This window comes from Alligator mississippiensis, chromosome 4 (assembly GCF_030867095.1).
Source record: "Alligator mississippiensis isolate rAllMis1 chromosome 4, rAllMis1, whole genome shotgun sequence".
Classification (NCBI taxonomy): domain Eukaryota; kingdom Metazoa; phylum Chordata; order Crocodylia; family Alligatoridae; genus Alligator; species Alligator mississippiensis.
Window position 1 is genome coordinate 217049470 of NC_081827.1, and position 23279 is coordinate 217072748.

A 23279-nucleotide genomic window follows, 5' to 3' on the forward strand; every position below is an offset into this window, starting at 1 on the left:
CCGAGCGCAATCCTTGACGTATCCCTCTTCCCTGCATGCAAACAAGGATCCACGGAGCCTCAACAACTCCGTGAGAGTGAGAGTTTTGTCTGAGTCCTCAAACAGGGATTTAAGCAGAGCTTTACCTGGGAAACTTTCGAGCCTGCACCGTGACCATCTACGGTGTAAGTAAACAATCTTAAATCAACCACTAAGTGTCTGTGCCTAATTCTAGCGTGTCGCTTGCTTTCTCCGACCCAGCGTGTCTGGGCTGCTGGCCACAGCCCGTGGTGTGAAAAAAGGGCCCCGGATCGCTCCCGGCCCGCACATATGCTAGATACTGAAATATCAAGAACAACTCAAGAACTTGAGCTGTTCTATGTTGAAGATTTATATATAACAATTTTTATGATGGAAAATGGTCCATTAGAATTTACTGTCTTACCCTGCATCTGAGCCATTGCCGCACAGCAGAGCATCATTTTGCCCTTCCAAAAAGTAAAAATGACCTGTTTAAGAAGAGAAAGTGAAAAGAGTTATCTGAATGCACTGAAAAAGTGTCCTTAAAGAAAAAAATTATTTAAATCTAAATGAAATATACAGAGTAGTAAAACCTTTTGTATTTTAAAGAAAACAAATGTAACCACAAAACAAAAATCACAAATATAATTACCGTGGAAAAAATAATTAGAAATAAGGAAAGGAATGTATATACTACAAGCAAAAGATTTCCTATTAGGTCTAAAAGCTAGTTTTCCTTTAGAGAAACAAAAAAGCAGTAGTACATTAGAACCTCATTAAGTCACACAAATGATCAAGAGATAATAGGATTACCAAATCTGTCAATTTTGAAAATAATGAAATAAACACTGAGAAAAAACAAGAAAGCTGAATCAATAAAGAAATGTCTTCATACATTTCCATTGATGGCATTTCATGTTATTTATTTAAAATATTTCATAGCAACCTATTTTCTTCAAATACCACAGCAAAATAAAGGTAAGGGAATCTTAGCAACATGAAAACTCCAATATCAGACTCCTATGTGTGTATGTGTGTAGGACAGAATTACTGGGCTAAATTTTAATGCATTTAACAAAATTTTGATACTGGATAACTAACACATGAGATCCTTACTGTGCAGCAGCTCGTTACTACTGCAGTGTAGCATTGCCGGGCACAAACCATGATGTGACACTACTGCACAGTAGTAATGAGCTACTACACAATAAGCATCACTAGACAATTGTGCCGGGACGCTACTGTGTAGTAGCATCGGTTACTGTGCAGTCATTTAGTCCTTGGTTATGCAAGTACTAAATGACTGATCAGTAACAACTGCATGGTGGCCATCTCATCTATAACATTTCCAGATTATTTTTAATTAAAAATGTGTTCAGTCCTTTAAAATGCATACTAGTGAAATGACCCACTATCAAACGGCTTGTTGTGTAACCTTTATTCATACTGATAAGCACTTACTTGTACAAATGGTCTTCTTCACTAGGGGCAAAAATTACATATGAACTGGTATAAATAATTGGAAACCAGATAACACAACAAGGCTACAGACAGCCAAAAATCCTGAGGGTGAATCGATTCAATCATCACAGGTTAATCTAAGCTGTGTAGATTGCACCCATAAGCAAGGAAACAGATATTCACTTTTGCTTCCAGAAATGCAGCCACATGCCTGTAGTGGCTTAGGTCAGAAGCCAGAGGGTGCTAGAATACACCTCCCTGCTCAACTGGAGCAGACAGCTTGGGCCAAGGCTAGCTCACCCATCCCACCTTGCAAGGGAGGTGCAAAGCATCCTGGGATTCTGGGGGACTTTGAATCAACTTAAATCTGGAGGGGATCTGGGACAGAAGTTCAAGAAATTGATTTTACCTAAATCAATTAAATCTGATACTACATCCATCCAGGTTTATCTTAAACTGGTTTAGGCTATTTTGAAAGCAGTTTGTGTACACTGAACTTCTGTTGTGTTACAGATTTGAACTGGTTTCTGATCACTTATACCAGTGTATGTGTAATTTCTGTCCCTAGCCCAGAAGTTCAGTGCACATAAACTGTTTTCAAAATGGCTGAACTGGTTTAAGATAAATTGGGATGGATGTAGTATCAGACTTCACTGATTTAGGTTAAATTGTTTTATTGAACTTCTCTCCCAGATCCCCTCCAGATACAAGTTAACTCATAGTCCCCCAGCATCCTAGGATGCTTTGCACCTCCCCCACACTCCCCCCCACACCATGAGGTGGGTAGGTTAGCTTTGGCCCAAGCTGTCTCCTCCAGCAGAGCAGGGAGGTGTGCTCTAGCACCTCCCAGCTTCTGGCCTGGGACACTGCAGGCATGTAGCCGCATTTCCAGAATCAAAAGTGAATGTTTGTTCACTTGCTTTTTGGTTCTACTTGTGCATCTTAGACAAACCTGCAAAGATTGAATTGATTCAGCCTTAGGCTTTTTGACTATCTGTACTTAGCCCTTGTCACCAATGGGATTACTAGGTACATAAGTGCTTGTTAATATGAGTAAGGATTGATTAGTCTAGATTAAGAGGAAATTCTCATCAAGGTGGAGAAATATATGTTGAAATTTCTAATGGAAGCAAAGGAGATTGATATGCATTATTTGAAGTCAGCAGAGTTTCAATATTATCCTAGGGCTGCCAGGTATAAGGAGAAGGGTGATTACCTAGATGTGTAAAGAAAAACAAGGTATCTGTTCTTTGTAGACATTTAGGTATAAAGTTTCATTGCCTGTGTGCTTCATGTCAGAGAAATAGAAACTGGACACTTTTGTCTCGCAGAATCTGCATTTTGCAGAATAAGGATATGCCAAGAAATCATCTGCTTTGGCCACAAGGGGTAGACACTACGGCTGTGCAAAATTTAAGCAGCTGTTTCATTTAGTTTTGGATTTGGACATTTCGGCGGCTGAAACACCAAATCTGAAATGAAATGCAAGGCTCTGAAACAGCTCCGAAATGGAACAGATCCATCCGAAACATTTCATAAATGTTTCATAAATGTTTAGGATGTTCAGACTGTTTCAGAAGTGGGCTTGTAGGGAAAAACAAAGAAGAGGGACGGGGAGACAGGGGGAAGGACTGATCCAATATTGATATCTGTAGCTGGCCACTGACAGCGATCTGTCCCTGAGGTCCTTTCCAATCCCAGTGCTCTGGGGGAGGAACAGAGAAGCACCATAAAAAGCTGTTTGTGAACTGCTCTCTGCCATTTTGTAGCTGTCTGTGTAGCAGCAAGAGCATCAGCAAAGAGTCACACCTGTAAGCTTGCAGCTTGGTAGTGCCTTCCTACCAAGTTGTAGCCAATCCTTTCCTATTTACCCTTATCTATCCTCCCTATTGTTATCCCTTGCAATTCTTTCTTCCCCCAAAATCCTGTTATTTGCTCTTCTTATTTCCCCACCCCTCCAAACAAAATGAAAGCAGTGCTTTGCCTGGCAGTGTCTCATCTCTGTGCACTGCAGGAAAGCACTACACATACATTACATACACACTCACACAGACACACATTTTTTTCCAGCACATGAAATGTGAAGTGTGCTGAAAAGGCAGGTGCCAGGTCTTCTGGTGGAAGACCCAGAGGAGGCATAGGGAGAGCTGTGAGTTCCCCCTCCCCCAAACTTAGATGCACCCTCTTTCCTAGCACTAGCAGGCATAAGGCTTCTGGTGCTAGTGGCAGCAAGGAGGTGGCACCAGTGCCTGCATCTGCACTGGCTCCAATAACACCAGCCATAATAATAACCCCCAGCACCACCAGCATGACAAGCAGCACCAGCATGACAGTCTCCTCCACCCCCATTTCAGTTCCCAGGCTGAGCCTTTCAGTGCCAGAGGAGGAGCTGGATGTGGGAGCAAGGGACCTGAGTGCCCTAGCAAAAGAAATTCTGGGGACCAAGGTAGAATCTGAGTTTGTGCTCCACTTGCTCCATGTTCCCCTAGAGCCAGATCTCCTTCCCCGGAAGGCAGTTTGGAGGAGCTTGACATTGAGGTTGTAGAAGCAAGTGGCTCAGCTGAGTCAGCTCCTCTTGTTCTTGTGCCTCTGCCTGCTAAGAAGGGGGATCAGGCAGGATCCACACTCGCACCCAAGAAGTGAGGGGTAGTATGGTGTGGGATCATTTTGAGGTGGCAGATGATCCCACTTATCCTATCTGCCTGCATTACCAATGCAAGACCAGCTGAGGCAAAGAGGGGAAACACTTCAGCACCATGGGGATGCTGATGCATCTCAGGAGGCACCACCCCCTTGCTCCTCCTCATCCTGGCACCAGTAGAAGCATGCCCAAAAAGAAGCCCCCCTCTAGCTCCAAAGCCCCTACCCGCAAGAAGCAGAGGCAGGCCACCCTGGAACAGTCTAAATCCAATGTCTATATTGAGTCCATGCATTTCTGTATCTAGGAGGTAGACGAAGTGAAGTTCATATGCCTGTCTGTGAAAAGTGGTTTGTAAATTCCCTTTGAGGATCAGGAATGAGAGACTGGAGACAGAGTGGTTTTCTTGTGAGAAATGTGCCCCAACAGGTAGTTGGGTATTCTTGTCTGTAATAGATTCTGGTGCGCAGTCTGTGGGGATACTGGAGATATGTTAACAGGTTTTGCATTTCTTGTCATGGCATGGTCTGGATCCATTGGGTGTGTTTTGGGCTGTAGGAAGTTGGCTTCTGGTGATGAGGTTATTGAGGTTCGGTGCTTGTTTGAATTTACAAACCAGTTTTCACAGACAGGCCTATAAACTTCACTTCATCAACCTCTTAGATACAGAAACTCATGGACTCAATGTAGACATTGGATTTATGACACATTACAACCTGCCTGACATCTGACTCCCCAAGTAGCAGGTACCTCCCCACTTTTACCTGCTACATTCCCCTTCCACCATGAATGCCACGTGCCCCCAAAGGCTGGGGGGCACAGAGACCACCCGCAGGTGGTGCTGGTGGTGTTGGCAGCGGGGGTGTGGTGGCAGTGAGTGAGGAGCTCCCGCGGCAGGGGTGTGGGGTGGCAAGCACCAACCAGTGGTTGGTGACCACCCACAGACACTGCCAGCAGAGTCAGTGGTGACAAGTGGCAATCGGAGACTGCCCACAGATGCTGCTGGTGGTATCAGCAGCGAGGGGGCAGGCAGTGAGCAGTGATCACCCACAGGCACTGCTGTCAGTGTCATGGCACTTTTTGCAGGGGGTGCACCACCAAGCACCCCCTACACATCGCCAATGCCTTCCACCCCCTCCCCCCCAGCCTGTCTCTCACCCCCTGACACCTCAATTTACATTTTCACTGACTGGCTTTCTTGCCTGCATTGCATGCCAACCTCTGGCTTCTTTACTATTCCTTCCATCCAGAAAGAGCACACACACCAACTGCAGATGCTTCCTCAGCCTGATGAAGGGTTTTTAAACCCGAAAGCATACAAAGAAGAATTTCTCAACTATTCAGTTGGTCTAATAAAGGATATCAGATTGACCCTAAGAACCTTGTCTGGGCTATGTCCTTAGACCAACACATCTACAACCTTCACCCCTTAACACACACAACTGACAGTTTTGCTTTCAACAGTTTGAGGTGTAGTTTCATAGAAACCCCTGCACCACTCTGTCTGAAGCCTGGAAGGCCTCATGCCCACACAAGGGGCTATGTATGTGGCAGGACAGGTGCTAATGAGGGTAGCCATTTAATGCCCCACTGTCAGAGCTGGAGGCGGCAGTTTAGTTTCTCACCAGCCAGCAGGGGAAGAACATCTCTTAAGCAACATAGTGGAATAAGGGGGGTATGCCTCATCTTAAAATGCCAATGACAGTAAACATATGTTGGATGAATGACTGCAGAAGTGCTTAGCTTCTGGCTTAATACCATAATAATACTACTGAACATGCTAGGAGTGCTGTTGTTAAAAAAAAAAAAAAAAGATCCCACCTCACCAGCCAAAAAAATGCAATATAGGCACTTTGTGGTATGAACTGAGGATGTGCTCAATGCTTCTCTCAGGCTCAGGCATGCTTACTGGGCATGTTCCAAGTGTCATTGTGCTAGCAACTACATTTTTTCAGAATTTGGCATGAGTGGTCAAGAAAGTACACTTTCATTTACATTTTCATGGCAGCACTCCCTAGCATAGTCAGAGGCACTGCAGGCATGCTCTTTATGGATGAGGATTAGCTAACGATCAATCTTAAAAAATAAAGGTGTATTCTTATCCCCGATCAGTTTCCTGTCTTTTCCTTAAGTGGAACTATTTACCTTAACTTTCTTGTTCAAAAGTCTTCCTGCAATGGGGAATCTCCACCAAATGTAGAACTGGCACAACTCTTGCTACAGATGGCGTGTCAAGGCAGGTAGGGGAAGTGGCTAGAGTGAGATGTGCTCTAGCTATCACCAGAAAACAGATGGTCCCTTGGGGACCACTGCCAGTTGGCATGTGATTGGTCACCCAGGGGCCAGGGCTGAGCAGAGAATCAAGGAATTGCAGCCAGCCCTTGACTGTGTTTCTAGACTGCTACAACCAGCATAAGCTGAACACAGCAGAAAATCTGGCCCAGTATAAAAGAGGGACTATAACCAGAATGTCTGTTCCTACGATCCACTGTAAGAGACCATCTAATAGCTATATTTAGACAGGAATGGGCTACAGTGATATGGGTCCTAGCCAAATTCAGGATTCTGAAGACCTGTATTCACTTCCATGCTCCAAAGGAAATTTTCTCTGGGACCTCACACAAGTTAATCAGGGCCAAATTTTAATACATACTGGGAATGTCTACATGAGATGTTACTGTGCAGTAAGAACAAACGGTAGCCCACATTGGCAGGCACTAACCTGCATGAGGCAACGCTACCGCATAGTAATAATGAGCTGCTGCACAGTGTCTCATGACTACTGTGAAGTAGTGTGTGAAAAAAAACCGTATGCAGATGCTACTGTGAAGTAATGCTGGTTACTGCGCAGTCATTTAGTACTCAGTTATAACTGCACAGTCTGCCACTCATGTAGACACAGCCACTGAGATGTACAGATAGGAACCTAGTGATACTTTCAAAAGCATGTAGTGTAGCAGAAAGCCCCCTTTTTCTCTTGCCTGCATTTGCTCTCCCCTCTTTGGATATGTTTCTCTTTTTCGACCTTTTCTTCCTCCTTCTCTCTTTCACTTTAAGATAAGGAATTGTGTTTTAAAATTTGTATGTGTGCATTTTGTATCTCCCCTTGTAGTTTGGTATTTTTATCTATTTGTGTGCCATGGCATTTGTAGCTTATATTTTATACTCCTCACCTTTCAACTTTCAACTGAATGTGTTTTAGTAAGTTATACATTCATTGTAAGTAACAATGTTAACAAGGGTAGGAATCAAACTGCCCTTCCTTGTATCAGGCTAGCCCCTGAAAGAGCGAGTGAATCAGTGATTGAATGTGTAACAATGTGTAACACAGTAGCAGCAGACAGCAATTAACACCTGGGAAGCTGCAGATCAGCCAACGGAAGAACTCAATAGAAGACAATGTAACAACCAGGAAATCTCTAAACATCACTGATCAAGGGCTAGAAGCCCTAGCCTGAGTTAATCAATGCCAGAGACCAACTTTCGGGCTGAATATCTCCAGATCAACCGCTCCCAGAGCCCTATTCTAAATTCATCAACGGACTCCCAAACCTGCACGTATATGCAGACGAACCCTGGGGCTGACAGATGCTGTCCAGTAGCCATCGAGTGGGGGGGAAGTCCCACGAGGGTCAATGACCCCTGGATTGGGCAAACCTGAAAACTGGGGAGTCACCAAAGTCTGCCAGGGACAGATAAAAGGCCGTGAAAAGTGACCCTCAGGGGCGCCCTCTTGACCTCCAACTCCACCGGACCTGTCCAGCCAGAAGGACCAGCCGGCGACCCCCCTCTGGAAGATAACACCACGCTGAAAGAAGCCTCAATGACAGACTCCAGCACTTGTAGGATAGGTATACCTGACTCTGTAGCCTGCTACTGTGTGTGTGGGGGGGGGACCAGCCCCAAGGTTTATGATTACAGGATTTCAATCCGCCTAAAAAACTAGAATTTTAAGGATCCTGAGTTGGACATTTGTAGCCAACAGTAGGTTCCCAGCTCCTATTGATTTCAGTGTAGATGAGTTCCTCACCTATTAAATGGGGATAAAAAAGGGATAAAGCGGGACTTAGGGAACTGTAGATCAGTAAGCCTAACTGTGATCCTTGAGTACACTCTGGAACAAATTAGTGAACAACCACTACGTAAGAACCTAGAAGATAATAAGGTGATTAAAAAACAGCTAACAGGTTTTTTACAAACAGAGCACACCAAATAAATATTCTTTCTTTGCCAGGGTTACTGACCGAGTGGAACAAAAGGAAAGAGTAATGTGATCCATCTTGATATACTCCAACATGGCATTTTTATGAGGGAACTTAATAATTATACCTTAGGCCATATTTCCTATCAGCAGGATGTACAACTGGTTGAAAAACCATTCTCAGGAAGTAGTGCTCAAACCCATGTCGAAATGGGATAGAATCTCAAGTGGGAATGTATTGGGCTTGCTTCTATTCAATATTTTCACAAATGACTTGGAAGATGAAGCAGAGCATATTTACAAAATGTGCAGATGACACTACACTGGGAAAGATTATGAACATTCTGGAGAGAGCAATATCAGAATTCAAAATAATGTTGAAAAATTGAAGAGATATGTATAGATCAACAAGACAAAATTCAATACAGGAAAACTGAAAGTAATAACCTGAGGAAGGACGAATCAGAGGCACAATTATAAATGGAGGATAACTAGTTAGTCAGCAATACTGCATAAAGAATGCTGGGGTGACACTCTTGCCAAAAAAAAGAAAATGTCACACTAGAAATACTGTATGTAAGAGATATGAAGTAATTTTCCTGCTCTACTTGGCACTGGTGAGACCTCAGCTGGAGTACCATGCCAATTTAGGCCACCATGCTTGGAAAGACTCCAGAGAAAAGCAATCAAAATGGAAGTTCAAAAAACATGACCCGTAAGGAAACATTAAAAGAATTGAGTTTGGGTAATGTTAAAAAAAGGAAGACTAAGCAAGGGAGGGGAGGAACATGATAAATCTTTAAGTGTTTATAAAGTGGATCCTGCGAAGTGGATGATAATGAATTATTCTCCGTGACTACTACAGCTAGGAGAAGCATTCAGCTTAATTTGCAGCAAAGAATAGTTAGCTTGGATATTAGGAAAACCTTGCTAATTCAAAGGGTGGACAAACACGAGAGCAGCATACATCAGGATTCCAAGACTTTCCTTTACTGGAGCTTTTTAAGAAGATATTGGACAAATTTCTGCCAGGGATGCTGCTGCTTCAGTAGAAGGGATTGGACTAAATGGTTTATTGAGGTCCTTTCAAGACCCATATCTCTAAGAGTTTATTATTCCATGGTTATTCTGTGGTACACTGCGGTTCAGGAGACAAATATATTAAAAGGCTTTGAAGCACTCAGTTCCAGTTCCACAAAGACACTTACACACCTGCCTAGATGTCTAACTTCCAGCGAAAATCAGTGGCAGACAGGCACCTTATGGGAGTTAGGTACCAAAATATACCTCTCAGTCTGGGCCTCAGTTATTTTACTGATGGAGGCTGTAAAATACCTAAGGTAAGATCTAATTACTAAGTAAATTAAACCATTAAACATAATGTAAAATCTAACATAACATTATGAAAATGAGCTACTACCTTGACAGTAAACAAACTGATGAGGACCAAAGGAGTACTGCTCCTAACAGCAATAAGGGACAAATATTTTCAGAGTTGTTCTACACTGATTTTTTTTCTTTAGCTTTTTAACATAACAGTTAATGGCCTTGACCAGTGGCTTGATAAAGGAAAATACGTCACATCATTTTCACTGTAAGTCATTCTACAAATGATAAAGTACTAAGGACATTGATGTGTTAGGCCTTCTGTTTATTTACAAATCAGTAACAAATGAATACTTGTGTAATAGACAAACATTTCCTTATTTCTCCACATTAACATGTACCAGGAGGGGTTACAAGCACTCCCCCTAGAATTACCTCGAACAAATTTGTAAAGGGAAATTTTGACATGAGGTGATGATGATTTTTTATGAGAAATTCCAATATTATGTACAGGACACATCTACATGTGCTATTCAGGCAAAGTAATACACTCTGGAGCACATTGCACTGGAGTTTATTACTCCTGGGAGCCATGTTTAAATGTGTGCCTGAGACCACAGCATGTTGAGCTGGGTCAGAGAAGCCCTAGCTGACAGGAGGCCTGGAGGGGTCAGCCTGCCAACCCACGGCTGCTCTGACCTGGTACAATGTGCTGTGAAGGGGCGTGCTGGAGCACAATGGTTCTCCACTGAGGGGATAACCAGCAGGCACCCCATGCACTAAAGCACCCTCGTGCCTGAACCAGCCCCATCAGCATCTACACATGCATTACTGAGGAGTAAAGAACTCTGCTGCAGAGGAGTTAATCAGTTCCCTCCATCCTGATAGTGTCGTATGTGTAGATGGCAATGTTTAACTGTAGAGCTAATTAGGCAGCTCTGCAGTAAAGGTCTCATGTAGACATGCCCGCAGAAAAAGGAAAGAAGCTTCATCCAAGCCTAACAGCTCATGGGGTAGTCTGGTAAAACCCAGCCTGAAAGACAAGGGGGAACATCTTTTGGCAAGAGCCCAGGGCAGACTAAAACAGAGCATAAATACCTTGAGAGGTAGGGGGGACACTTTCACTGCTCTGCCACTGTGCCCTGTACACAAAGCTACCTGATATTTTTGTAGATGTTTGGTTGCATCTGAATTATCGAATATTTTAGGGGGGGGGGGTTACATCTCTAGGTCTGATTAAAGAACTTTAATCATAATCAAAAGACAAGACCATGCTATTGTATCTTTCAGGCAAAAAATGGAGTAAATATAATTAATTCTTACTTGTATCTTCAATGTACTCATCCCAGTTAAACGTGCTCACTGTTGCATTAACAAATGAACCGTTTTCACCTATTGTGCTGTTAAAGTAGGAAATAACATTTATTTCAAAAGTTGAGTTGTCTGGAGGCCACTGCAAGCATTTATGCCTCAAGTTGCCCATGAATAGCTGTAGCCCTATTAGTGCAAACACACTCAGACAAAACACAGTCAGGATCATTACATCCGAGAGCTTCTTCACAGACTGAATTAGGGCTCCCACAATAGTCTTCAAGCCTGCAAGTAGAAAGGATTTTTTTATTATGATATTAAACAGGTACTCAACATATAAAGTACCATGTGGTTTTTCCTGACAAGATAAGATTTTCATGCAGAATGACAACTAAATGATACTAATGTTTGTGATACAGTAAATTATGTGAAAAGCCTGATTGCTTGTGAAGATGAATGAAAAGCTGTAAAATTATGTTAATTTGAGACTGTGTGTGGAAATAAAGAATACATATTTCCAAACACATTGTTTATGCCAAAAAAGTGAATTTATTATTCATGCTACATCTTAGATCTACATAGAAAAAGTTCCTTGTTTTTTTTGTTGGTTTTTTTTTGCTGATGCCTCTTGCCCAAACCTTTTAATATATTATCTGGCTTTAAAACATTCTGTAGTAGTAAATCAAATAAAAAGTTCATATTATACATGTAAAGTTTAATAATATGGCAACAAATCTTTTACTAAAGTACAGTTAATCGTTTGGTTTGGAGAAGACAGACATCTTTAAAAAAATCTCCCATGCATGGCCCATGCTATCTTGTCTGGTATTATTTCATTAGATATAGTTTAAAAAACAGACTGCAACTTTCTATCCCAAGTGCCTGCAACAAATGACAAAATTTGCATCAAAACAAAAGCCTTAAGAGTAACTTTTTAAAAAACGTGTAAATAATGCTTGATGTAATTAGATGCAAATCACATAGGCTGTTTACGGCAAATGTCTCATGCAAGTATTTGTTAAACTCAAAGGCTGATTTTGTAAAAAAAATAAAGCTAATACTAAAAAAACAAAAATCAAATGTAAAGAAAATTGAAGGTCTTGATTCTTGCTTTTTTACTTTGTTTACAGTGAACAGCCAGCAACAAGGCTTATGCTTTAAGGATGTGATTACAGCCTCTGTGTAATTAAAATCAGCCTCAGTGTTTAACCTAGCTCTCACCTGGAATGACTGATATTGTTTTCAATGCTCGGAGAACTCTGAATGTTCTCAACGCTGAGACATTGCCCAGGTCCACAAACTCTGTTAGATATCTGTAATAGGGGAGTTCACACACAAACACAATGACAGCACACAAATAACAGTTGGAGATACAAGGGGCCTAACACCTTACACCATTTACTTCTTACCTGGGATTACAGAAATAGTTTTCAAAGCTCTCAATACTCTGAAAGTTCGAAGAGCTGAAACATTGCCTAGGTTTACAAATTCTGTTACATACCTGTAGAATTAAATCACAATTATTCAGAATTGAGGCAGATTTTATTTTACTTACTTGGGTCTTTCATCAAGACCTCTTCACCTTTCACTGCATTTTGCCTTGTATTATTAATATGCTTTCCTGACCATGAAATTAAATTTAAATGTCACTGAAGTAAACCACACTGATTTTAGTTTTGAACACCTAATTTGGTAAGTTTGTGGCATGAAGTCAAAGGGATCACTTCCATTCTGGTAAACAGAAAGAAGACAGGATATGAAATTAGCATTTCTTAACAGTGTAGGCCAATGATAATTGCAGTCCAAATGGGCTGATGTACCATTATGACTTTTGAAGCATGTGTGTAATTTGCAATACTAAAATGTGTAAAGGAAGTTAAGCATATTGAAACAACAGAAAATCCATGCTCCAAAAGTTCTACTTGCCAAAACAGGATGCAGTTTGTAGCTACTAATTTCATACCCTCATAAATACTAAAATTTGCAAAAAAACTTACGCAAATGTAATAACAGTGAAATCCAGCCAATTCCATGGGTCACGGAGAAAAGTAAAATTTTCTAAACAGAATCCCCTTGCAAGAATTTTTATAAGCGATTCAAAGGTATAAATTCCAGTGAACGTGTATCTGAGGAAAATAGTCAAACAAAGATTAATAGAAACAAATACTATTCACATAATATTTCTACACAAGATAGTTTTTCTAGTTCCTGTTTGCATCATTTTCTTCTTTAGAAATGATCTAAGAATTGAATGGGGGATATGACTAACTTTAAGTATCTGCAGAATATTTTTTTGAGAAAAAAGCATCAAAATGTATGTATAAAATATAGTGTATATACATAATACTATAGACTATATTACATATGGATAACTAAGGTACAGCTGCTAAACCCACTGAATCAGTTGTAAAACTGCCATTGGTTCAGTCATACCAAATCAAATCCAATCTGAATCTGTGTTATGATATTTATATGTTAACAAATTATTTAATTAAGCTTGCAAAAATGCGTTTCAAATTATCACATTTCTGTTTTGGTTTTGTTTTTTAAATCTTTTTTAGCATGAAATGTCTGTGTTTTGTGAACTGATCTTTCAATAGGCTGACTACCCTCACTGACTTTTCTTAAATTTATGAGTGCTGAGAATTGGGTATATTTTTCCAATGAATAATTTATTCATCAAACTTAAAATTCAGGTTGATATAAACTATTTGCAAATTCAGGTCAAATTTAGCAGGTCATGGTGCCAAAATAAGCAGGAGAAGAAATTAAAAGAGATAATGTTTCAGTTTGGCATTTTTAAAAATAAAATACTGACATTTATTTTTCAAATTATGATATCTTAAAATTTAACCTGATTATTAAAAAAAGGATAAAGCACATCTGAAAAGGCTAGGATGTTTTATTTTGAATAAAACTTTGACTCAAAATGGATTTCTGTTTTGAATAAATCTGAAACACTTATTTTTACCTATATTTTTCCAGTTTGGCCACTGAACCAAAACAATCAATTATCCACATAGCTCTACGCAGCATCTAAGATGATGAAGCCTTTTGTTTTCTGCCCACAAAGAAGCATTTTGGAAAACTTGATGAAAATCCATGTAGTTACTTGTTTTTATATTACAAAATGCTTTTTCTAATGAACAAAGGGACCTACTGTTCCACATTGGTAACTCCAAATCATTTGGAAGAACCCTCAATAGCACTGGTCTTCCAGGGAGCCAGCAGGGATGAAAGCTGAGCCAAATTCTGCAGCCACACTGACCTCTAGCTGTAATATGCTAAAATATCTCAATGGGAGATTTGCTATTGAATTTAATAGTAACTGGATTTCCCTCTATGATTTTAACATCAAAGATAGCTGGATATTGTCCAAAATAGGATGTATTGTAATGGCAGAGAAAAACAATCAAGATAACATTATTAAAAAATCAGAGGGAAAGTAGCATGTCCCAATCTGTGACTTATAGACTACAAACATCCACATGGCTGTATTGTGGAGAGCTGGCTAGTGGCTATTCACATTGCACTCAATCCTTTTCTTGCTTTTTCTCCTCAGCTGTTAAATAGCAGGAAAATAATTACAAGTTCATCACAGGCAAAGATTTTTGTTGATGACATCTTTAATTAGACCAACTGTATAGTTGGGAGGGATATAGACAACCTCTGGGGTATCAAGCCTCACTTAAAAAAAAAGACAGTTTGTGCTGAATATCAGATAGAACAAAGGTCTGTATAAAACTCCTATTTACATATAGAGTTTCACACGGGACTTTGTCCTATCTGCTTCATTCCCAGACCTGAGGAAGGGTACTTGGTATGTATGTAAAAGCTCCCCAGTTATACAGTTGGCCCAATAAAAGTTACCACCCACAAAAATCCTTCTCTCTCACATATTTCCTCCAATAATACCAATTCCATAAAATACTTGAACTAAAAATGTATTATTTTCATATAAGTAAATATCTTAATTACTGCATGAATATTATTGGATTAAGGGTAAGTAAGGCCCATACAATGGTAAACAGGAGACATAAGAGTCCTAAAGGCAGTCTAATTATTGATATGACATATACCACACATTGGAGGTGGGAGAAGGAGGAGAGGGATGAACTTTGAGAATACTTGATGGGGAGGAAAGGGACTATTTTATATCTTAATTACAAGCATAGAACTTCTACTGAACTCAATGGGAAGTACTTGTAGAAAAGGCTGATGTATTCCTTTTTACACATACCAGTGATTGTTTCAAATAAAGTGAAAATATAGAAAATGGAAGTAAGGAATAAAATGATGTTTTAAAGTCAGGTTAGTCACATTAGGCAAAGTAAACCAGCAGCAATATCACAGATTACCTGCTATCAGTATGTCAGCTTGAGCAATATAAAGCCACTGATCTAAAATTCATGTCATATTTTTCAATATATTTAAACAAAATGCATTTAACTTACTCTACATTCTTTGTCCAATCCGGAGGGTTACTCATGGTCATAAATACACAGTTGGTCAAAATAGTGCACATAATAAGCATGCTGAATAATGTAGGTTATAGTCAAGGAACTTAACATCAGCAAATCAGATTACAATAATATTAAATTGACATTACAGTTTGGCAAACTTTCAGTATGAAGCATTATTAATCTCTTCATTGTTCTGTTCATGCTCAAGGTAAAGACCTCAATTGTTGCTCTTTAGTCAAATGAGAACAATACAGCATTGAAAATCAAAAGCTCTGAAAGATATAAAGAATGCCCTACTCTTTTAAAAATGATCACAGATTTTCTTTTCTATTAAATAAAAAATGAGTGACTTAAAAAGGGGGTGCCTCCACTGTAATACAATCTCCAGTCTTTCATATCTACATATCTGGACACAAATCAGATAAAAGTTATGTTCTTCATAACACTATTATGCTTCTGATTGAAAGAGAAACTTGAATTGCTCTTGCTTGTGCTACATCTGTTACTGGTTACAATGTTATCCATTTGGGACCCAAATTTTGCTTGCATAATACTAATCCATAGTAAACTCCAGAATAACTTCAATATCTGTTCACTTTGATGATGCTGTTCTTGATTTGCACCATTCATGACCTGGAGTCAAAATTTACGTAAGTCATGAAAACATTTAAGATAAAAATACAAGACAGATACATGATGCACATAATGGCCACATGATGGCAGTATAACCAAGGAAATGCAGAGAGTTTTATTTTACAAAGAATTTTTGAGAGCTACTTTAACTTGATGCCTCTCTGACTCAAAATGTAAGTACAGATGGTGCTCCTACATAGGAATAGAAGCCGAAGAGGTGGGAAATACCATGTGGCTCTGGTCCTGGAGTTTTCTGTGCAGTCTTTTATTGTCAAGAGATTAATTTTTATAACATTAACTATCCCTGGCTTCACAAATATCATGGCATGAAGGCACAAAAAGCATATTGTGCCTCTTCAAAATCATCTTGCTCAATTGAAGTAATTATGTTTTTTCCCCAGAATACTATTTGCTACAATACTTCATAAATTTATACTTGCAAACAGCAGAATGGGAAGGGCACCAACCTGGAGGAGGATTTCTATAAATCCAAAATGATCTTTTTTGAGAATGTTGTACATTAGCACATTGCATATTGGGTCATGATTGGCTTCTATAAAAATACCTCCTCAATACTGTGGGTTCCCACTGTATTGTTGCTTTTTAGAAGTGCCTTAGCACTAGCAGTATATAAACCGGGCCACATTCAATTCGGATTTGGATTCAACCCGACTTGGGGACAGTGATTTGATTCATTGATTCGGATCACAGTCCTGATTTCATTCGGCTGAATCTGAATCTGAAAAGTTGATGCTGATTCAGAGAATCAGCAATTCAGTCATAGACCTAGCTTTATGTGTTTTTTTCTACATACCTCAAGGTACCAGGTGGAGCTTGTGAATGCTGTGATGGTGGGGCGGATGGAGTGTCACACAAGAGCGCAGGGGGCTTCCTCACATGCTCAGCAGCAAACACAGAAGTGGACCGGAAGTACTTCCAGTCCACTTCAAGGTCCACCGCAAGCACGCAATGGGCCCCCCCGTCACACCCTCCTGGCTTGGCAATTGGCCATGGGGGGACCCCGGGTGCCCCTCCAGACCACGGAGGCACCAGTCGCCGAGCCAGGGGACCAAGAGGAAGTGGACCGAAAGTGCTTTGTGATCCACTTCTGGGTCTGCTGCCAAGTGCACTGTGGACCACCCCCCTCCGTGAGACGCTCTATCCACCCCACCATCTCAGCATTCACGAGCCGCCTGGTACCTTGAGATATGTAGAAAAAACATTTAAAGCTGTGTCTCTGTCCAAATTGTCAAATCTTTTCAAATCCCTTTGAATCGATTTGGAGGGTTCCAGTTCGATTCAGAGCGATTAAAGGGTCTCCTAATTTGATTCAGATTCAGAGATTTGGCCACTAAAATGGACCAAATCTCCACCCAACTGACTCAGCAACTGAAGTTTTGCACAGCCCTATTTAGCACCAAAGATAAATGGAGAAATAAACAACATATGTCTTTCCCACAATATACACCATACATGAGATACAGCTCATGCATCAGCATCCCCACACTTTAAAATGGTGGCAGGGGTGCTTGAACCAAAGCTTGTTCGATGCCCCCCCCCCCTCGTTTGAAGCACAGTGATTCTGAGATGCAGGATTTTGCTGGAGCATGCTACAGCAGATTCAATTAATTGATTCTGCTCCACCACACTGTAATTATAGCGCATTGGAGCAGCCTCCACACTCGTGTACAGGCATTCTTGGTGACTAAAGTGTACTTCCAGAATAAAAGTGTGGAAAATTATTATGGCCAGCAGAAAAAACAGACTGATAAAAATACATGGTGGACTCACAATCTGAAATGAAACTAAGGAATTCAAGGAAACCTATTAATTTGCCCTTCTGCAGCTGTGATTGGAATCAGAGAATGAGAGAAAACATAGTAATCAGATTTTCTGTAAATATTCATGCAAGAGAAAATCTGAAATCAAAGTTTAGATTGTTTTAATACAAACGCTGTTGAAGAAATTTGTGGAAATTAAAACAACATACCTGTAGCATATAAAGAAGTTATAGGAAAAAGGGAAAGGGTGAGAAAAGATGGAAATGATACAGCATGAGAGAAGGAGGAAGAGAAAAGGAGAGAGAAAAAAAGGAGGGAAAGAAAAAGGAAACAGGTAGAAATAGGAGAGGCTACTTTGTTTCTAATATCATCATGTTATGATTCATTTCTAAGCTCTAAAACAGGAGCAGAAACGAGAGAAGGAGATGGGAGAGAAACAGAGGAAAGTAGTACCAAGAAGATGGACAGAGCATTGTGTATCATACCCAGCCTGGGACATGCAAACAGCTACTGATTTAAATACTGAAACAAAAGAGCAGCATTTCATTCACTAATATTTTAACCAACCACTTGAAAAGGATATGAATGTACCAAAATCTTAATAGCTATTTTTCTAAGGGGATTGAAAGGAGTTAACATGTACACGGCAGAGGTGGCACTGAATCGGAAGATTGCCTTCCCTTTATTCAATACTATAAAAGTCTAGAAAATACAAAATGAAAAACATCATTTAGCATATGTACAGTTGGGATTCTTAAGTCCTGCATTGATTGCACTTTATCATTGATTACAGTTGGCCATATTCTACACTAACTGACAGCCTCACAGACTGACTGACCTTTTCCCTCGTTCCCCTCATGCGTGGCATAGCTGCCAACTGAACTTTCACAAGTGTATTCTCCAAAACCCTTTCAACAACTTTATACAGAAAATACAAATAATCTATGTTGGCTTAGGACAAAGTTTTAATGAAGCGTAATATTGACTCTTTAGTCACTTAGTATAGCATATAACACACCTGCTGAACATAATTTTAATTGCGAGAATCATTTGAACCTCAGCATTCTCCATGCTAGATACTGCTGCTGGGGAGTACTGATAGTTTGACTTTAAAAGGTGGTTTGCAAAGCCTGTCTCCCATTAAAATAAAGGAAAACATAGTTGCTCAACACCCAAATTATGGATATAACACTAATGGAGCTGATCCATCTTTTCCTTGAACATAGCAAAATCCTTTAAAAATGGCTGCATTGGGAGGCTTTTATGCCTGCAAATTTATCTATTTTTCATATGATATGATTTTGCATGATCTGTGCTAAGTACCACACAATTCACTAAAAATTATATTTCAATTTCTGCCCTCTGTCTACAAATTCACGTACAGTATAGCACAACTTATCTATACTGGTTGCATATTTTCACATACAGCTACATATACATATACATACACACACATACTAAATGGCATTTGTAAAGGGAATGGATTTGAATTAAATCTTTTCTTAAATCCAAATTATCCAAGAAGGCTCAGCCTTTACTCAATATGCTGTGCACAGCTAAGTCTTTAAAAGATTTATATTCTACATGGGCTTGCGGCCAAGCTTACAGTGCTTCTACTCAGGTAAGCTCAGAGGTGGGAGAGAGGATGCAGGAAACAGGAGAATGTAAAAGCTTATGCTGTAAGAGAGACCAGCTAGCTAGCACTGCTGGCAGCATTAGAGATCCCAAAGGGGATACAAGCCAAGCGAACCATGCGCATTGCCAGTGGCCACATTCTGCATCAGTTAGGATCAGAGGGGAGGCTATGCTTTGTGAACAGGTGTAGGAAACACTGTAGCTGAAACCCTGGAAGCACAAACCATGCCTACACCAGAATTCACCTGCCACAGCTTTTACTGCCTTCACCAAGCCTTGCCCTCAGCTCCCTGCTGACTCCGGGAGCTGTATATTTACCCCTTCATGATTTTTTTTTTTAAATTTACTTTGTCCTTAGTGAACCTGCAATGTCTTAATTTGCATATGACTTCATATTCCTCCTTGTTTCTCTAGGTACCTCATCATTTTATCCTTGATTTCTGCCCCCCAAATCTGAGTTCCTCACTCATTTTCTACTGCCCTTATTCAAACCAAATCCCTCTTGAAGCAATCTTTTCTGTGATCCTGTCCCACCGAGATATATTTATGCAATGAAAATAAAACCTGACCTAAATATACAAACTCTGGAGATTCAGAGGAAATGCAAGAAAAAATTTTGATAAAGTTCTTCATATGTAAAGCTTTTAATTTTGTACTAGAAACTACCATACATCAAAAATATGATATGGTCTCTGACAACTGTATTGTCACTCACTAAGACAGATGATTTTAAAACTGAGTTATTAATCAAAAGGAGGTTATATAAATTTAATGTTAATCATAGCCATTACTGTTCTGATTTCTAAGACATAATTATTTTGATGACAAGACTGGGTCCTATATGGTTAGCATTATTGAGCTTCAGCAGAACTAGTCAGTTCAGTAAGATAAGCAGTATATACTCCTTAATCAAATACTTTCATTTTCAAATATAGATCCCCATTTACCCATCACAGCATGTGAACTTTCAGAATGCTGCACTAAGCAGCATTATAAGGTCAAGGCTTTTGGGGTTTTTTTATTTATTTTTTAAAATGCATCTGCTGTGTGTCAGCAGCTCACCATGGTATATACCTAGATATTCTTGTTGTCTTAGAGGAGAAAATGACTGATGACAGGGCAGAAACTCCTACGCTTACTGAGTCTCTCAGTTCATGTATGACTCCTAACAATAGTTGGTTTGGAGGTTCTGCTTTTAGTTTTCTGTATGTTTTCAAAGAGAACTAGCTAAATCGTAGGGGCTACATTTTTCCCTGTATAAGAAAAAAACATGATGATAGAAAATTCCATACATTTGAGCTAAAGGAGTTTCTTCTGAATTGTTGGAAGTTTCCCCCCTGTTGCAAACGGTACAGCACTCAGTCAGAAATACAGAACACCAGAGAAAACCGTGGGGCCATCTCCCCACAGTCCTAGAACTTATCTATTATTCCATTTGTCCCCCTGTGGTGCATCATAGGATTAAAACAAATAAGCAGAGAGACACTATCTCAATAGAGCGTAGGGTGAGGGAAGAAGGCACTTCCTGCTCCTTACAACCCAGGCAATGAGAGAATGCTTAGTAGTAAAACCCTTGTTTTCTATATGACACTGAAGAAAATGAGCAAAAGACCCATCAAGCCAGCCCCTAAATGGTTTTCAAAATGAAAAGGCTGACATTCCTAATTGAAGATTTGCTCCTTTCACATTTATAATGGAGTGATTAATAAAATAACAACACTCTAAAAATAACTTGTATGCTAATTATTCAGCCATTCTCCCATGTGTAATATACTGAAACTACAATTAGAGTAAATCTCTGAGTATATGGTATTAAAGCTACTGGAGCATTCTTCAAAACCTGGGCCTTGGTTCTGCATGCACCTATAACACTTATTACTAGATGCTGTGCTCACTATGGGGAGTCAACAGTTGGAGTGCTATAACCAGAGAATAAGTGTTTGCAAGATTGTGTCCAAAGTAATGGAGAGAGGGAGCCCTTTAAAGGATCTGTCGTATTTTAATACTTAAATTTGAACAGTAACATCCTCAATGCATACTTAATAATTACTCACTTTTTTATTGATGTAGTATGGGTCCAGGTCCTCCAAGGGCTCGGACACCATTTCTGGAGGTATGTCACCATAAATAAATGGCAGTGTCTTCCCTGCCTCCAAGTCACTATTTGGCTTTGGTCCATTTTCATCATCATCATCTTTGCGTTCTTCTTTGGACTTCTTAGCTTTTTCTTCTGCAATACGTTGTTCAATAGCTGCAAGTGACTCTCTTGTGAAATAATGGAAGCTGTCAGGTCCTGGTGGTACCAGCACTGATTGTGCCATCTTTTCATCCTGCACCTCTTAATTTCTGTTTAGCCTCTCACATAAAAAACTGCTAAAATATTAAAAAAAAACGCACAAAAATATTAGAACAATGCACTGCTCAAGCAATTTAAAGGGATATAATTTTATAGAATTTTTTGCAGAGTAACTTCTTAAATTATTATTATTATTACTGACGAGCAGTATGCTATGAAGCTGATTCATTCATGCATTTCCCTCCCAGCCAGTCTCCCACTCCCAAGATAGACCCTTTTCCTTTTCATCTGGTCTCTTGTATATATCTGGAAAAGCAGCAATTCTAGAAAAAATAGTTTTGAATAAATTTCTTGCTAAGAAGTAATAGATTGGCAATTTTAAATACAAAGGATCCCCATTTCCTTTTCTTTTCCCAGTGGAATTTTGTGATCATTTAAATGAATGATATGGTGGATGTTTTACAGCACATTTACTGAAATAAATTCACAATTAAATCGTGTTTACAGTGAAGTGTCAAGGAGTGGGGGCATTTATCACAACCAACCAATACACTATCACCTGAAAAACCTTATCTCAAATCAACCCTTCTTCTGGAGATGACACCCAGAAATGGCTCCTTCTGGAGCCCATCACTGCCACTTAAAAACATCAGCCAAAAGGATTGCTTGATAGTGATGTGATGTGCTCCTTCTGTTCAGGGACAAGTATGCTGCCTTTGCAGAGCTGCCAGCTCAGGAAGCACGGAAACAGGCTGAGGCACCTGTACTCAGATTCCCTGCCTGGCAACATGTTGTGCACTGAAAACATTTCTGTAATAACCAAAATTGATCTAAATCACTAAATGCTATATCTTTAGATGGGTTATTATTATCTGTTACCATTGAAACTGTATATAGTTTGCACCACCTTCAGTACCAAAAGCAGTACCATCTTCTTTCAATTCTACCTTATGCTTCTGCCAAAAATCGCTAATAGAAAATATTTTCCAGTGCAGAGATACTTAAAATCCTTCACGTAATCACTGCCATGTTATTCAATACTTTTCTCAGGACTCTTTATCTAAATAAGCACGCTGCATTATAAAAATAAAGCGAATCAACAGCTTCTATGCTAATTAATATTCCATAGGAGTAATTAGCAACTTCAAATTATACGAAACAACCTGAATGCATTCTTTAATTTTATATATATATATATATATATATATATATATATATATATATATATAAAACTTTCCCTTAAATATTCAAAGCCTTGTCTGACTCCAGAACAGCTGCAGTGGCTTCATAGTTATAGAGCCTTCAGAGTATAAGGTAATACTAAGTCTTCTCCTTCATTCCTTTGCTCTTCATCATATAGCTAACCATCTCCCCCTACCCACATGCGGGCGCACTCACACATGTACACTCATGACTGCAAACATATCCACTAGCTCATGCAGATACATCTGTGAAGCATACCAATTACAGGCAAATGCACCTGCAGCACGGATGTTCTGTAGAAAACCTGCTGCTGGAACATACACAATTTGGT

The 23279-nt window shown here is 39.7% G+C and overlaps 1 protein-coding gene across 1 annotated transcript in view; it reads right to left on the bottom strand.

Annotated features, from left to right (window-relative positions):
- SCN2A (sodium voltage-gated channel alpha subunit 2) overlaps positions 1-23279 on the bottom strand; it is a 96177-nt gene that overhangs the window by 72626 nt on the left and 272 nt on the right. The window contains exons 2-8 of the mRNA XM_059727326.1: positions 21504-21822; positions 18398-18516; positions 15392-15481; positions 12935-13063; positions 12347-12438; positions 10950-11222; positions 425-488 (exon numbers count right to left, since the gene is read on the bottom strand). Coding sequence (XP_059583309.1) covers positions 425-488; positions 10950-11222; positions 12347-12438; positions 12935-13063; positions 15392-15481; positions 18398-18516; positions 21504-21770 — 1034 coding nt within the window. The 5' untranslated portion in view covers positions 21771-21822. The remainder of the gene's footprint in view (positions 1-424; positions 489-10949; positions 11223-12346; positions 12439-12934; positions 13064-15391; positions 15482-18397; positions 18517-21503; positions 21823-23279) is intronic.